A 17,162-nucleotide genomic window follows, 5' to 3' on the forward strand; every position below is an offset into this window, starting at 1 on the left:
AATCAGAAGTCCCTGTAGTCGCTGGCTTGTTCGTTCAGGTTTCCTGGGTGCAAGAGGGAGAATCAGGCTGTGCGTGATTAGAGACAAATCCTGGAGCTACGCAGAGCGCTGCCAGCTGAAATTAAAATAAGCCTCTGTCACAGCTGCTCCCACGCTCCAAACTGTTGGAGGAACGTCCTGCAATGGAACTGTAATTCTCTTTGAACTATAGATCAGGAACCATTTTAAAAATAATTTAAACCAGTTAATTCAGCAGTTAATTTAAAACAGTTCATTTTAAAAAAATTAAATTTCCCTTAATTTTCATACAGTTTTCCATAGCCTACTAAAAAACAACGTTGCAGCCCAACACACCTGCAGGTGCTGTCACACGGGTGCGCAGCATCCGAGGGCTCGGCCGTGGGAGCGCTGGGGTTTAACGTTAGAGCCGAGACTGGTCCCGTGATCTGCGTCGACAAACTGGGGCGTTTTGTCACTCCGCTGCACAGATTGAAATGTCTTTTAATAACTTACCACCAGAGGCCATTTGGTTAGAGTATCTTAAGAAAATTTCTCATGGAATTGGTCAAGGGAGATATTTTGCTGTTTGCGCGGAATGATTTTGCTGGAGTAGCGTTAGAAGGAGTTGTTAGGCACTGCTTTGTAAGGCAAGATTTGCATCACTTCCCTGCAAGTCTCTCCTCTTTTCTCAGGTCCTTGTTTTGGACTCACAGAAATTACTTTTAATTTACATGCCATAATGGTAATAATTATTTAGTTCTCACAGAGTGTTTCACTTTAGAAATCAGTCTGTCAGAGAGACATACTGTCACTTCCCAGAGGTGAAGCTGTAGTGTTGCGTGGTTCAAGAGCAGATGAGGGAGATGTCATGTTTCAGTCTCTTGGTCTACCATGGCTTCCTGCTGCGCTCACTCTCCTTTGCTCCCCGGCCGTAGACTGTGTGCAGGAAAACCAAGATCGCTTTTGTTTAGGGAAATACTATATTTCTTGTGGTTTGTTACCAGCCACCCGCCGCTGTGTTGATTAGCCAAAGCACGAGGACAGGCTGTGGTACAGCAGCGGGGTGAAGCATTTACGTCTGGGCTAGTGCGGGCTCTACCGGCTGCCCCATGGGAGAGCCCTGCTCTGGGGTGCTTTGGGCATCGCTGCGAGGAGGGGAGCAGGGCTGGCAGTGTTGTCAGCTATCTCATGCGCTTGGTAAGAGCTTGCACGCGTCAAAATTTAATGTGTATTCTCTTGAAATAATGAGCGTTTAAAATATGTACACAATGGTCTTCATTCCTAATGTTCTCTTAAAACTATTGGAAGTCACATTTACCCTGCCACCAGACATGTACTCAGTCCAGGAGAGAAAAATAATTGTACTTTTAAGCCCCAAAACAAATTGCTCTTCTTCCGTTCTTGTTCATGTAAAGCCCTTAGATCATTAGAGCTGTTTCTTTTCTATGAATATACAGTGCATGCATTGTTTATACAGTTTAATTGTAAGGAAAGAAATTCATAAAAAACAAATGATGTTCTGTGCTGGTAGCAAAGAATATGAAAGTGTCCAATTAAACAGCCACTCACTATGACTTGTGTAATAGCAACATCTGTTATCTTAATTAAACAAGTTTCTGTCTAAAGGGACTCTCATAGTGCACTTTGTTAGAGCAGGATCTGACCTAGATACTCCAGGCATGCTCACTATCTTTATGGAAATTTTCCCAGTTGGTCCCATTATCTTGCAGTCTTGACAAGCTTTGTGATATATGAGCACACTCTTGCACACACAAAGGCATACTGCTTAAAGCAGGAAGATTTTTTTATTTTTTGTAGTTGAAAACCAATAAAAGCGCAGAAAAGCAGCATATAGTGGTATTTACCCATTGAGTTCAGTCACAGAACCACTTGGAAGTGTAAAGACTGCCCGGCTAACTCGGACCTTGTTCAGGAGAAAGAAACTTCCAGAAAGTGCTCACGATTCATTTTCAAAACCGGCTTACGTGCTTCAGGATTTAAGTAATTTAGGTCCAGATTTTTTCAGGTATTTCATTGCTGCTCTCCACCATAGCCTACAGTCAGAGACGATCTAGAAGGGTGAGTTCCGTTTTGAAAGTCCTGGTGCCCTGGTAATTTCTGAAAAGAAGATGAGGATTTGAGACTAGGAAGGAGCAGTGGGAGTCCGATGAGGACTCGGGGCTTTGTGCCCATCCGCAAACAAAAACCCAAACAGAGCCTCCCCGAAATTCCAGCCTCGTCAGAAGGAGACGTTGCTCGGGGCCCGCGGGGAAGATCAGGAGCCCTGTGCTCAGGGCTGTGGGACACCAGGCAGCTGTAGCTGAAAAGCCTCTTCGATACGTTAATACACAGCTGTGCCTGCAGGCTTATTAATACGGGCAGTGAATGTTAATTTGTTCGTAAAGAAGAGCACCGCGCGATGCAGGGGCTGCCAGCTGCTTCGGAGAGGAAGCTGAAGTCGGGTCCTGGGGGAAGCTGAGCCTCTCCGTCCCGTCCTCAGTGCCCAGGCCGGCCCGAAGTCGGTGGGAGTCACAGGGTAAAGCCCAAAGCAGCAGTCTCTCCTCCCTCTGGAGTGATTGTGGCCAAGGAAAAGCAGAAAGTTTTCACCTGATTTTTTTGTTGTCTTCTGCACTTCTAAACCGTTCAGAAAGACTTTTCTCTCTGGAAGAGGTTAGCCATGGTTTTCTCGAGAGTTCACATCCTAAGGACCTCCTCACAAGGGTTGTTGATTTACAGCCCCCTCAGTTAGGTATTATTTCTGTAACGGGAATTTTAACATATTCACTTCGATGCTATGTCATTTTGAGAAGGAAAAATTGTGAAATCAGACAAGAGAAGAAAGGCTTTTCTCTTACTCTTTCAGCGTGTCTTGAGCTTAAAAAGTTGTATAAATTCCAATTTTTTATTTGTTGCCTCAAACTTCCTAATTAGTTGTTAATTACTTTAAACAGCCAGAAAGAAAATGGCAATAGGACAGACAGCACATCTTTCCCAGTCTGGTGCCAGGGTACAAACCATGGTAATATTTTTATACTGATTACTTGAGAGATGAATTGCCAGCAGTGGCTTCTGGACACGCGGTCTAGTGACACTTCAGCAGAAAATGAAACCTCAAAGGATGCTTCCTATCATTGTTTTGCATTAATTGTGTTGACTGTCTTCTTTTTTAAATAAAGCACCTGTGCAATTTCTTTAAGGCAGACAGGTAACCAAACCATCAATAACTTGTCGGGTTTTCATTACATCCTGCCTAGGCAAAATGAAAAATGACACCCTGCAAATAGCTGTTTGAAGTTTGAATCGACAATGCAGCATTCATCTTAGTTTTCAAAGACAATGGCAGAAGATGGCTCTACTTCATTGGAACATCTGAAATAGCTGGTGTGTCAACTTACTTTAACCAGTTTTCTGCAAAAAGAGAACTAAAATGAACCAGGAAACCACTTGATTCAATGGTCAGAGGTTTTGGAAAGCAGCTGTCCTAGGCTTGATGGCCTCGTGTTCATGGACTGTTTCGCAGCAGAAGCTGGTTTTAGCTCTGTGTTGTTCTGGAGTATCACAGTGTTTTAACATAAGCTCGTCGTGGCTGTGGGTCTTTCAACTCAACAGTAAATACTTGTAGTTTAGTGTGTGCTAACACTAAAAACCACTGATCTGAAATGCGTTGTGTGATCTGAAATCCGTTGGTGAAAACCAGTTAGTTTTGCCCTAGTTCTCTTTAGGAGTAGGTCACTAACTTTTCCTTGCTTCTTAAGGATGGTTACATGGACCTGTTGTCTTTTCTTTGTGTGTATCTGGCAAAGATAATAAATCCTGTTGCTTTTGTAGTTTGAGATATCTATTGTATACTTGTATGCATAACCCTATAAATAGTATCTCCACAAAGCTTAGCTGTCCATCTGTTTCACTTTAGCAGCTTCCTGATGATTGAACCTTTCTTCAGCATTGATAGTAAGTCAGCGACTCCAGTTCATTCTTGCATTGTCTTTTCCTTCTGTTCTTGAGCAAATGTTTCTAGCAAAAAGTTACCTGAGAAGGGTTAGAGATATATTTAGAATCCAGATTCAGTGCTGTTTTATTCTGTATGTGTAAAGTAATTAGGCTGATCCCTAAAATTTGCACGTTCATTTATCTGCTCCTGTAGAGCTAGGAAATTATTTCCTATAACCAGCCACAAACTGTTGTCGAGCATACTTGAGATGCCAATGAATGCAATCCCAACCTATGCCAAGTTTCAGCTGGTGTTCCAGAAACGAGACTCTCTCTCACACCTTGACACAGTCTCCTGTAACATCAGCAATCTGTTCCCCTTTTCCCAGCAGATTACTTTCAGCGTGGTGTTATTGTAGTACTCAGTGATACACATGTAGGACATCATTGCTACCACTGCTGCTGCTGGAACAAGCTTGTGACCGCAGCCCAGCCGTGGTTTGACCAAACTCGCGGTGCTGCTATGACCCAAGGTACCTAGAGAAGTCAACAGGCTTTTACCTTGGGGCTTGTGTGTTAATTTTAAAAGTAGAGCCCTGCTTGCAGAGGTGGGCAAAAGTTGAGGATGAAGCATCCAGAGCGCCCTATCTCAGAGGCATCAGACCTCCAGGGCATGGTAAGACGTGTCCCGTGTTTACACATCTTTAACAGAAACACTGTCACTCGCTGTGTCCTGTTAAACAGCTGCTGCTTTTCCTGCTTGAGGTGTCTCATCTTCATGATTATTAAATTTATCTCTAGGTACCGTGCGTACGGCTACAAATTATTTCCACCTCTCTGTAAAGACGCTCCAGGGAAGAAGGAGTTCCTCCCCGCAGTGCTGTTGTGTCGGAGGCGGCAGGATCTGGCTCCCAGCAGCGAGGCGGGTTTCTCTCCGTTGTGAGCACACACTGCAGCCAATGCTTTCAAAAAGAAATGCCTGCAATTAGTCTCCTAAATGCAATTTGAAATTGATGTCTGGTTCATACTTGTCCTCCAGTTGAAGAAAATAGTAACAATGATTTTAGTAAGTCTGTAGCATTTTGAAGAAAAAGGCTATTATCAAATATTTCTTCTCTTGGATATTTTCATGTTTAAGAGCAAAAAAGTAATGATTTTACAGTTAGGGCCACACTTTAAGAAACACATGTTTAAAATCCAAGGAAATAATTATACGTCTACGGGGGAAAAAGGTTTCCTAATGAACTTTTTAGACAACCTACCAGACTTGGTGATATTTTTGATGATTGTTTAAATATCGTTTTAAGTAATGTAAATGTGTCTTTGGATCTTGCAAATCTATGTTAATGTCAATTACAAGTGGAGTGGGTCATTTATCTTTGTACTGTGGGCATTTTTTGTTGAAACTAGAGGAAGTAGTGTGTTACATTTGAAAGACTATGCCTTTAGGCTTCTGTTCGGGTGGTATCAGCTGGAACAAATAAGCTGAGAATGCATTTACTGCTTCTGCTCTAATCTCACGAATGCTTCCAGAAATGGTTTGTGTCAGCAGCTGGTGCACAGAAAATCTTGCACGGATTTTTTTCTCATAAGAGAATAATTTTTATGAGCTGCAGTGGAGTTCCCTTTAATGCTCATGTTCTCCAAACCTCTGAAGCGTTGCTGTAGGTAGAGGGTGGTGGCTTGTCCTCGTCGGGGAAGGAGTTGCTGGCGATGGTGGCTGGAGGCTGCGCTTCCAAATTTGATTCCTCGGATTTCCACTGTCCCTCTTCATAGACTGGGAGAAGTCACTTAATCTCCATGCCTCTGGCTATAGTCACTGCCCGGAAAGAATGAGCATAGCAAATATTTCACCAAACATTAGGTAGACTGAATGCAGTAGTGGCTTCACAGCACCTGCTGCTTTATACACAAGATTCACGTCGCTTCTGAGTGCGAGAGAATAGTTTGTGGGGAGCAGCGTGTCTCTGGGTAGGTAGTTGTGCATAAAGGGACGTTCTGGCCTTCCACCGGGCAGTTTGCAAGTGTGCTTTGCCTCTCCACTGCCACCAGCAAGAGCTGCTCCTGGGGAAGAGTCCTGAGGCTGCCGGTGCGGGTGCAGAGCATCCCCATCCTTCACGGTGCCATTGCGGCTTTCCCGGTTTATGGCAAACAGCCAACTTCGTCTGTAAAAATAAACTGCGAAGTTGAAGAGCTCTGTCAAAAGGGCAGTTTCCCATGGGGGATGGTCTTCATTTCCCACCAAAATCAATGGAAAATTGGCTCTTTGCACCATTGGACCCTTCCAGACTCACAAAATCTTCCCAGATAGCTCAAATTATCATTGCCTCATGTCTCAGGAATGAAAGTTGTAAAAACAAGCTTTCCTTTGCTTTACTCAGATCTGCTTCCTCAAATATTTGTTTTCATGACATGGTCTTTCTTACTGTATTTATTTTAATTTTGTGTGTAGCGAAAAAAGAGCAGTAAGGGAGAGAAGGCAAAAGGTTTCTATTATTTGAAATTCACCACAGCCTACTCGTTTCCTTCAGGGTCCCTAGCAGTGTTTGTGTTTGGTTTTCATTTGTTTCTCCCCATTATCAGCATCCCTTACGAAAGAGATTTTGTAGAGAACTGTTCTTCCTAGGTAACCTAGGGATATTTTTATATTTGAATTATGACTCTAGGCATCTTCAAACAATTTACATGAAGTCTCTAATAGCTGTAAATGCTCCCTTCCTTCCCTCCCACCACCCCACTCTTTTGGGACGAGGTTTTGTCACTTCCAGACTTGTCTGAAAAATTTACGGGCAAAAGGGAGGATGATGACAAAACACAGCTTTTGTGCTTATAGATGTTAGTATAGGCTGGATGCAGTATTATTTATTTGGACTGCTCCGTCATTGCAGATAAAAAATTTGTTGAAAAAGAAAATTGTGGGAGGCTCCTCAGGCTCTTTAGCTCCTTTTAAAATGCATCTCCAGCAAAGCTTGTGGGAAATGTTCTACTAAACTCAATGGAACAGGATTTTACCTCGGTTTATTTTGAGCAAATATAGTTCTTACCTGAAAATTAATTATAGGGAGTTTGCTGTTGAGAGACCTGCCAGTTGTCATGGATAAGGAAGGCCTTATCTAATGCCTGCTTTCACCAAGAGAAAGACAGGCACTAAATTAAATGGGCTTTGACTGAGGCTCTAAATTAGCTCAGGCTTTTCTGTGAACCATGAAAAGACAAGTAGTTACAGACAAATAAGTACCGAAGCAGCTGTAGGTGGTTATCTAAATCAAAACTAACAGGTCCTCGACAAGAAGTTGCATATGCATAGAAAACTGCCTGTGCAGTATGACTGTCCACATCAGGTGTGAGTTTAGATGGATGATCAAATGGAAACCACTGTAATGCCAATCAAGCAGTATCATCCTGCGTTTCACTCGGATTTATCCTAACGGCCATTAGACATGGACCCCACTTGTCCTGTCCTCACTCATATTGCTGTCCTGACCACAGCCCTCAGGATGCATTGGTGTCCAACGTTGGTGGCAGTGCAGACACCATCCATTTCACACCCATTTTCAGAAACATCTGGGGTAACAGGATGTGGGTGAAGCCTAAGCCTGGAAAGTTCTGTCTGCTTATGGGGGTATGCTGAGCATTTTTGGCCAGTATTGACGTAGTGTAGGAAGTCTCAGATGGCATGATGAGGTGCTGGGTGGGGGTTAGGATCAGGGCTCTCCCCGCGCCCTCTCTTCCCTGCACACCAGGGACCATTGAGGGTGTTCAGTGAAGCCCCCAAGAAGCTGGCTTTGACCTCGGTGTATATTTTAATGGGGATTAATGTCATGAAGCAGAAAGCTCTGACCTTACTGTTATTTATTTACGCAACGTAAAGGTTGTAGTCACATGAGAAGACAGCATCCCAGGGCCACAGAAATTATTAGCTGTGGACCATACTCCAAACCAGCCCATTCTTCAAGTGACAAGCAGGTACTCGTTAGTGGTGTCCCTGATTTCGGGGAGGGCTGTGCTCTGGGCAGTAAATCCTCCCTCTCAGCCAAACCTGTGAGTATTTCTAAATTTCACTGTGTTTTCCTGAAATAGCCTAATGGCCAATACTGCTTTTATGAGATCGTTTTAATAATCCCAGTCTCTGCCTCATTGCATGGGAAGCATTATTGAAAAGGTAATAAACTGCCAGGAAGACATGTGATAGAAGTAGAAATAATTTTATAAATAATGCCTGGAATCATTTACATTTGCAGTAGAGTTGTGGCATAGAGCAAAGTTGCTGTTAGGCTAAAAATTGCTCTAGATATTCCTGCCTATGAACTATGGGAAAAGGCTGAGCAAATACACCGCTGAGATTGCAGTCTGGTCTGTCTCATGCTTTTGGTTTCTTCCTCTGTTTCCAACCCCCCCAGCCCAAGCGAGGCTCCGGAGGGTGGACAATAGGCCATTCATCATGTTGTCTGAAATACGCTGTTTTTCACAGGTACATTTAACCTAAATCCTCTCTCAGAAGACGGATTATCTCTTAGAAGAACTCTGGCACGACAGCCTCTTTTCAATAGCCACGTCAGCCACTGCCACAAAGGCTGTACATGAAGGGATCAATGGTAGTTTTATCTCAAATTGCTCTCAGTGTGTGTTTCTTCCAACTGACATTCATTTAAATGCTTGCTCTAAGACATCTTTTCTCCCTGAAATAGAAAAAGGATCGGACATCCTAAGTATTGTTTCCTGGGGGGAAAAAAAATTAAAATACTCACTTGGCTAAGCACAAAATATTTCAGGTGCATGTGTTTAATCAACAGTGAAAGCAAGTGTAGTTACGCTTGTATTTTATAAATTAAAATGCTAAAATTATCAGATAAGAAGCAACATACCTTATTTCATTGCAGCAGTGCTAATAAAACCATTTGAGAGGAAAAAAAAGTCACTTTATAATTATGAGCACTTTGCTCCAAAGAAACGTTGGAGCTCTAATCTGCAGTCCAGTAGTTCTGCTGCCCGCCTGCGTGCTGCGTCCCTCGGGAAGGTAACTGTTACCGTCACACACACAACCTGCCATATGCGCTGCATTTGTAGTCCATTCATATTCCACATGTTTCCATCTGCTGAACAGAAAAATAGAGGGCAAGCTGAGAAGAATATATTGAGGGATACCTGCAGTATCATCTCTCTGGTGCAGATCTTCTATCGGTGATGTGTGTACTTTGTGAGTTAGAATATAATTTGCAAGGAAAAGGTTAGCGCATGGACCTGCTATTTGTCCGTGCAAAGGCTTTCACCCTGGCTCTGCAGTGCTGATGTATTTGGTTCCTGGACCCGCATAGATTTTCTTTTAATTAAACAACAGAGAAAGATGTTACAGTAGATACTGTAAGTCTGGGATTTTTAAGCAAACATTCTGTCAAAGCATGAGGTCAAACCTGAGCAGCAGGTCGTACGCATGTTTTGGTAGATGCAAGTGATGCAGTCAGACACCCGAAGGTCAGATTTCCTTGGAGCTGGGCTGGAGGTAGTTACTGATACTCAGTTTTATGATGTGCTCTGGGAGTTTTGGAGTTTTCAGTCATCGTTTTTATTCCAAATAAGGGCTTGATCTCATTTTCAGGAAGTCAGTGATAAAACTCTTAACTGATCTCAACAGGACATTTTCTATCTCTAAATGCATATGTTACTGACTGAGAAATATTTATCTGCTCCTGGGAATCCTGCCCAGCAGTGGGGAATGCTGCGGTGAGCTACATGAATCAGATCTATTGTGCTCGATTCGGCGTTGGACGTAACATAACCTGCTGATGGGCCACTTAACAGATATGGCAGATGTATCATGAGCTGAAAAATAAGCGCTAATAGATCAGACCAAAATGATCATGCATTGCTATTTTTCCTTATACTGCTTCAGGTCTGCAGTCCATTTCCAGCAGCTGCTGGAGGCACTGGGTAAGTTAGTATTGCTACACTGATCGAGGCAGCTGGCCGTGCTGATGTGGCCATGATGCCAAGGTGGGTCCTTTCTAGGTGGCTTGGGTGTCTTTGAATAGCAGCAGAGCTCTGTGCAGCTGTAGCACAGACTTAGTTATTTTTCATCCATGAAGACGCATCTTTCTCCTTCATATACTGTTCAAGGTCCACACCAACCAAATAGACAAATGCCTTAGGACACTTCCATTCCTGCAGAGCTGGCAAAGGGCACGTGCAGTCCTTGGGCATGCAGCATCAACAAGAAGCTGCTGTTCAAACTGTGTGCCTGTCAGTTTTGGAAGACGCTTCTTTAGGGTAACGCAAAGTGTTCAGCTTGCAACTTTTTACGTTTGCTGCTGCAGTGGCAAAAAAAATGGGCAAGGAAGGCTAGGGAGGAATGTTTTCAGCATTTTTAAAGGTCCTTTGTCCCCAGAAGAGTTTTGATCAAAACACTGACAAGGTCAACTCTTCCTGGGGTGGAACCCAAAGCTTCGGTTTAGGAAACAAGCAATCCTTTTATCTCCTAATTTCAGATGTGTCTCTGCTCTCTGTGGACCTGAAATCTCCAGTTGACGACACAGACCAACAGATTCTGTCTTACAAATGCTATGTTTAAAATAGATGAACGACCTTTATATAAGGATGCTAAACTGTCTTACATCATCTTGTTTTTCAGATGGATATATTTATCTTCTTTGATTTTTCTCTGGTAGTAGCAGTGACCATGAGCCAGGTTAGCACTAGAGCAGTTGCATTAACCTGTACAAGAAGAGATTTACATTTTTAATTGATGTTAACACCGTTTTGGTTAGTAGTATCAAGGAACCCAAAACATTCAATAGCAAGTCAATAGCTCATTTTTTGAGTTTGTAGTGGTTTAAAGAGGTACATACTCAGCAACCAGCACTCTGTTCTGAAGTAATTCACATGTTTATCGGAACTGTGGGTTATTTTTATGTTGTCCTAGGCATCTTATTAGAAAACATTCTGGGGGTGTATTTCAGAAGAGGAAAAAAGCATACTGAACAGTGCTTCATTTAATTTGAACTTTGTGTCTTGAAAGAACTTTTTCAACCAAATTGCTAAAAGTGGTTGATGAAGGGATGTTTGCTTTCAAGCCAATTAGCAGTTTGAGAACCCTCGGTGGCCTGAAATGAGCCTCTCCTCTTGTTTAATGCAGTTATGTCTGCAAAGAAAATTTGTGAATAAGCAAAATCAGTGAAAGTCCTTCCTACTTTCTCAAATAACTGTAATAAATTTCAAAGTGTTAAAATAATTACTTCTTAACTTTGAACACATTGGATTCAAATTAGAGGACAAAACATTCAGTGTAGAAAAGCACCTTCAGCAAAAAGAGCCACATAACCATAAGGCCTCCTAATCAATGAGTCACAGTAAGGTTTTAATGGTCTGTTTCATTTTTAAAAAATTCAGTTGACTTGCACGATTATTTGTCAGTTTTAATGCTGGTCGTTTACAGGAGTGTGCAGGAAATTACTTAGTTACCAGATGAGAATTAAACATGCCTGGAGCCTCTGCAGGAATTGGGTTTGGAGAACTTGGTGCAAGTCCCACCTGAATTCTTTGCAGCGTTATACCAGAGTTAAAGGATGCCCCTGTGCTCAAATTGTAAAGCCAGCCGGCTGTGGCTTTCAGCTTAGAAATGGAAGGAAATAGAGACAGCACTAGCTCCCTGAGATGTGCCAAAGTCAATGGTGGATTGACTGTCCTCACCCAAAGGTTGTCTCTAGAGCGATCCAGTCCCCATTAAATACAAACTAATTTTACACTGGGAATAAAGACGACTTAGAAGGAAACCAATAGCATGAGAAAGACAGAGATAGAAAAGGCATTAGAATTTGAAATTAAAGCTGGCTTCATCAACAGATGCAATTAAAATTATCTATGGAAGAGATTATCCAGTAAAGAGGTTTCAACCATATGGCTAAAAATAAAGCATAAATAAATAAAAATAGAATCTCAACTGTACAGAAATAGTCTAAAACATCACTTTTTTCTGGATGTTTTGGAATAGCAAAAATGCTGAGGGAGTGAGGGCAGAGTGTGGCAGGGGCAGTGCTGGAGCCGGGTGGTCCTTCTTGAGCTGGAGCATATTGCTGAGCTTGTTCTGTCGTTTATATTGATTTGAATTTTAATGCATGCCAAGGGCACCGTCAGCTTTCAGAAAGGCACTATTGTTTCCAAAGACCTGAAATTGATAACAGCAGTAAATAATTCCTTGGGAGCTCCTGGTGCTGCCGCTGCCCAGGCTCCTGCACTGAAGGCCAGTGTGGCAAGTCCTGTGCTCCAGTGCACATTTAATGTAATACGTGCATTGATTTGTGCCAACATAGCAGTGAAGATAAGAGACAAGTAGCTATATACTACTCTCTTCCAATTACTGGGCTGGAGCAAGTCCTACAGAAGCAAATACATGGCACTGGACTCCTGCAAAAATAAATTACAGTAGTGAATGTTACTGACTGCAACAATTTAGAGACCTATAAGCCAGTTGAGAAACTTCTATTAATATCACTGCTACTGATGTGTGAAGTATAACCTCTGTCCCTGGTCTCTGCCAGCTGGCCTGCATGTTGTTGTGCTGTTGCAAGAGCAGGTCAGGGAGAGGCTAGCCAAGACGGAGATTTAGTGGCTGCTGTCAGAGCATCTTGCACCATCTTCCTCCTCCTCGCTCGGTACCGTCGTTGTAAAGACATTCAAACTGTCCCATTTTTTGAAGCAGGTCTGAGTAGCCCATGTGTGCCCATCAAGAGAGCGTGGCATGACAAAAGGTACCCGCACTGGCTCCCTTAGGTGAGATGATGTCTCCTGGGTCTCACTGGAGACCATGTTCAGCCCAGTGGCTGCAGCTGGCCGGAGCCTGGGGAGCCCCACGGCTGGCGTGGGCAGATGTCCTTCGTGCTTGTGTTCATGCCTTGTCTCACGCAGGTACTTGATTCAGCTGCCTCAGTGCTGTCCCATGGCTGCAAGAAAAGGCTCATGCTGATTCATGCAGTCTGTTTCTTAGAGCCTTCTCAGGTGGGAAGTGCCATCTGAGCACTTCTGCGATGGCAAGTGTTGTTTGCTAAGTTTCTTTCCTCCTAATTTCTCAATCCAGTTGCACAGAGCTTGATTGGCGTTAAGAATGCAGGAAGGCTTCTTCATTTTCTTTCAAATCAGTTAGATTGGGAAATAATTGAGCAGGAGAAGGCAGGAATTAATACAAGATTTTCAATGCAGGTCTGAACGTGGCTGAAGAGGAGAAAGCAAATTGTGCTGCAAGACATGATACTGAGCAGACAACCAAGTATTTTGCTAAAAGAGGTGATATTAGGCTGGGGGAAAGGTTTTTGTGGAGTCTCCTTCGATTATAACTCCACAGGGCACAAGTCATTCATGTTTCAATGGAATTTACTGGGCAGGATCAGGTTTTCTGTTTCCATTTACTTAGAGCAGAAGAAAATGGAACAGGAGACAAAGCTAATTGTGAGAACAAGGCAAGCCTGAAGTGCAGCCCTCGTGCAAGAGGAGGGGCCGGGGATCACCCCAGGAATTAACATGCTGTCCTCGCCTGCCTCCCGCCCTCCAAGAGACGTGTACCACTGCAGATAACACCACTATTTTGACGGGGAGTACGTATGATGGGGAGGGGATGAGAATGAAATAGGATATTTTTCTTTTTTAACCTGCAAGTGCAATTGCAGATAAGCCCCATAGGCTGAGTTATACTGCAGGCAGAGAGGTGGAAAGAGTGGAGGGGAAGGTTGGCAGCATGGTCGCCTTGCTGAAAAGCCATCAGCCTTCTTGAAAAAAAGCAGCAATGAAACACCTGCTTCATTGCATCTGTTCAGCAGAAGCTTTTACATTGTTAAACAGCGAGTGTGGAGATTTTTAGATGTAGCCTGCGTACCACATGTTGCAAGGGTTGTCTTGGTGAGTGCTGAATATCAAAGTACAGATGCGTGTAAAACCTACACAAGCTGCTGGTGTGTAAATTAAAGTTGCCCTCAAGTAAAGACAGAAAACTCCTGTAAATGCTGCATGCAGTATTTATGAATTGTGTCCTGAGAGATTTCTGTCAGCTAAACTCCCTCTGTAATAGGCAATGGACTGTCTGTTGTTCAAACTATCAATAATTAATGCAAACTCGGAAGAGTTTTATGTTAACTTAAAAAATACATAACTTTTGTGTCTGCTGTCTTTCCAGAATCACTGTTTTGGATGATGGGAGCCTCCGGATTGTGAACGTCACCAAATCCGATGCGGGAAGTTACACCTGCGTGGCCACAAACCGCTTTGGGACAGCCAGCAGCACGGGGAGCTTGGTTGTGAAAGGTAATTGCAATTTTTATTGCATGAGACTGATACTCCATTTTAGCATCTAAGAGCGTCCCAAGCAGGCCCATGCATGCTGCATCTTTCCCCTTTGATGCTGATGCAAGTGGAGCCCAGGGGGATTAAAGTGTCTTTTGCATCTCAGAAACCTGCTGAGCCTCGTGGGTCGGAGGCAACGTTAACAGCAAGAAGGTGTCCGTGGTCGCACTGACTGATGGTGCTTACAGCAAGTTAATGCATTTGTTTTCACACGTAGTTTAAAATTATACTGCAAATGATATGGGAATTGTAATATAAAGCCAAGTCCCTAGTCCATATTGTTCTATGACTTGTTTCTAGCAACGGCCAGTAATCATGCTTGAGAAATATTTGCTGTCGCTGCAGCCAGCTGTGTCCTAAGATTCAGTTTTGCAAAGGACTTGCATAAAGCCATGGCATACCTGTGGAGAAATGTTGCCCTCAGCATGCTGAGATTAGATGGTGTCCTTTAAAAACATGTCTTATCTAGTTCAACTTCATTTATTCTTGTTATTCCTAAACTTCTATTATTTTTTTTTAAATCTTCCAAACTCTTTAATACATCTTGTCTTGTTGCAGAATGATGCAAGAGTTTCACCCTTGCAATTCAATGTCATAGCACAAACTCTGATTTAATTTCATTATTTCTTATCCAGGGCTGAATTTCTGCATTTCAGGAATTCTAAGTGTTTATTCATGTGTGTTCAGAATTTTCCTGTCAAATATTTTTTGTAAAAGCTATAACGTTTGACAAAAATATTTAAAGTGATAATTTGATAAACAATAAGAGACACTGGCAAATGTCTTAAACTAATTTTTGGCCTGCTTATGAGTAGTCCGATGTCTGATGAGTTGTTATAGGCAATGAATATAGAGATTATTACACTTACGGTCGCTCTCCATCTCCTTCTTATTTGGGGAAAAACCTATATTGGATAACAAATCAGGAAAGATTGATTACAAAGCAATAAATCAATCATAAAGCTCTAATGCTGTCAGTTTTAATTCTCCCATATATTGACATTGATGGATAGCATTCAGTTAGAGGCTCTCCCCATCAATTATTTTTATGGTACACAGGGAATACTTTAAAATGTTTCAATGCAAGTTTTAATCTGTGGTTTTTATAGTCGGAGTACATTTCAGCAAGTAATGCCAGGATCAGGCAAGTGCTGATAAAGCTGGTGAGCCCCTGTTAGTTACAAACTGCAGGTGACAGTGGTACAGCAGCAGGTTTTCTCTGAGCAAAATGTTTGCTTCTACCTTAGCTATCCAGTGGGGTACTTGTAGTTAGATGGGATGTTTCTGGGGTTGTGCTTCATAGCACTTGACCTTTCTGCTTCCCGTACGCCAAGGGGCCAACAGAGCAGCCCCAGGGTGGAGCGCTCTGTTATCCCTTCCTATCTTCTACAGGTATTTATTGTAAAAGGAATGCTGTAGCATATTGAAACCAAGAGTTCTTCAGGTTTGGAGTTGATTGGAACAGCTTGTATGGCATTTGCCCATGCCCACGTCGGTCCCTGCAAACAAAAATAGAGACAAATGAAGATCAGCTTTAGATCTCTGTATGAGCTGACTCTGCCTTTTCTTAATCTGTGTTGTCCTAAGGAGGCACCCACAGCAAATAGTTAAAAAAGCAGTGCTCAGGCAAAACAAACGTGAAAAAGACCTTGTTTATTATTAAAAGGGTCTATCAGCAACTGTCTGCCCCAGAGCAAAACTGGAGAGCAAAATGGTAAACAGAGCCCAAATGTCCTTCCCTGGACTCCTCGGGGACCGCAGGCGGGTGGTGCGTGCTCACGGCAGGAGGCACCGGCTTTTCATCTCCAGGCTGGGCACAGCTGAGGTCGTCCTGGTTTTCGGAGTGGTGCAGGGCACCAAGGGGGTTGAATCGGGGTCTGCGGTTCAGGGACCGCTTGTACCACCGTAAAAAAGCCAATCATTGAAAATAGGTCTGTGTTTCGTTTCTGTTATTGAAGAGTCATGCTTCTGTAATTCGTGGTTTATCCTTTCTTCCTCGCAGTACCCAAGGAATAGCCCCTAACTCTGCGCACAACAGTCAGCAGCTATTGTACCTGATCTTTGGGTTCACATGGTTTACAAATCGCTTTTCTTTGCGGTAAGGTTATAAAGGATTAGCAAGTACTTTTTTCTCCCTCAGTGCTCCGTTTTAACTCAATTCCATTAGCATTAATGGGAGCGACACATGTGCATGAAGCAGAGAATAAACTCTTAAGCCCAAGATGTGGATATTAACAGCAAACTGAGAAATGCAATTTCAAAGTCTATCCCATAAAAAGTATAAAAGAGCAGAAACTATTCTGAACTCCAAATGAACTGTGTAAAATACTGTATTTTATACCGAAATGCTTGAGTTTCTCTGCCCTAAGTAAAACACCGGCAACTTTTGACGGAAATATGACTGAATACCTTACTTTAACTCAGTTTTGTGGTGTACAAAAAGACTAATTTATCAGCTGATGAGTTTTTTGACCTTAAGATATGCTTATATTCTTTTCTAACTCGTCTTATGTCATTGAGTAAAAAACTGTGAAGGTCAAAAGACATTTTTTCTAACCTTCCTGTGTTCTTCCATTAATATTGCAGGTTCTCTTTTTTTTTTTCAATTTTCTTTCTCTCTCAGGGAGGGATGCCGACAGTGTCAAAGACAGTGTAGGCAAGGATGGAAGGAGGAGGAGAATATCTGTTACACCAGAACCAAGGAGCTTAAAATAAATCTCTGGCAAACAACCAGAGAGGGATGAATAAATATTCATATTATGCATGAGTAGACAGCTTAAAAAATATGAAATTCTGACAGGTGCCCATAGGGCTGCGTATTAACATGCTGTTGTCAGAACTGGTGAACCTCGGTGGTTTTCCGAACCAGTGAGATTGTGGTTTGGGTTTGTTCTGTTGGTTGGTGCTAA

At 42.7% G+C, this 17,162-nt stretch overlaps 1 protein-coding gene across 1 annotated transcript in view; it reads left to right on the plus strand.

Annotated features, from left to right (window-relative positions):
• LOC104077817 (contactin-4-like) overlaps nt 1-17,162 on the plus strand; it is a gene marked incomplete at its 5' end in the record, with an annotated part of 75,151 nt that overhangs the window by 21,664 nt on the left and 36,325 nt on the right. The window contains 1 exon segment of the mRNA XM_009579190.1: nt 14,087-14,214. Within this exon segment, the coding sequence (XP_009577485.1) occupies nt 14,087-14,214 (128 nt within the window).

Source organism: Fulmarus glacialis, unplaced genomic scaffold, assembly GCF_000690835.1.
Source record: "Fulmarus glacialis isolate BGI_N327 unplaced genomic scaffold, ASM69083v1 scaffold6966, whole genome shotgun sequence".
Classification (NCBI taxonomy): domain Eukaryota; kingdom Metazoa; phylum Chordata; class Aves; order Procellariiformes; family Procellariidae; genus Fulmarus; species Fulmarus glacialis.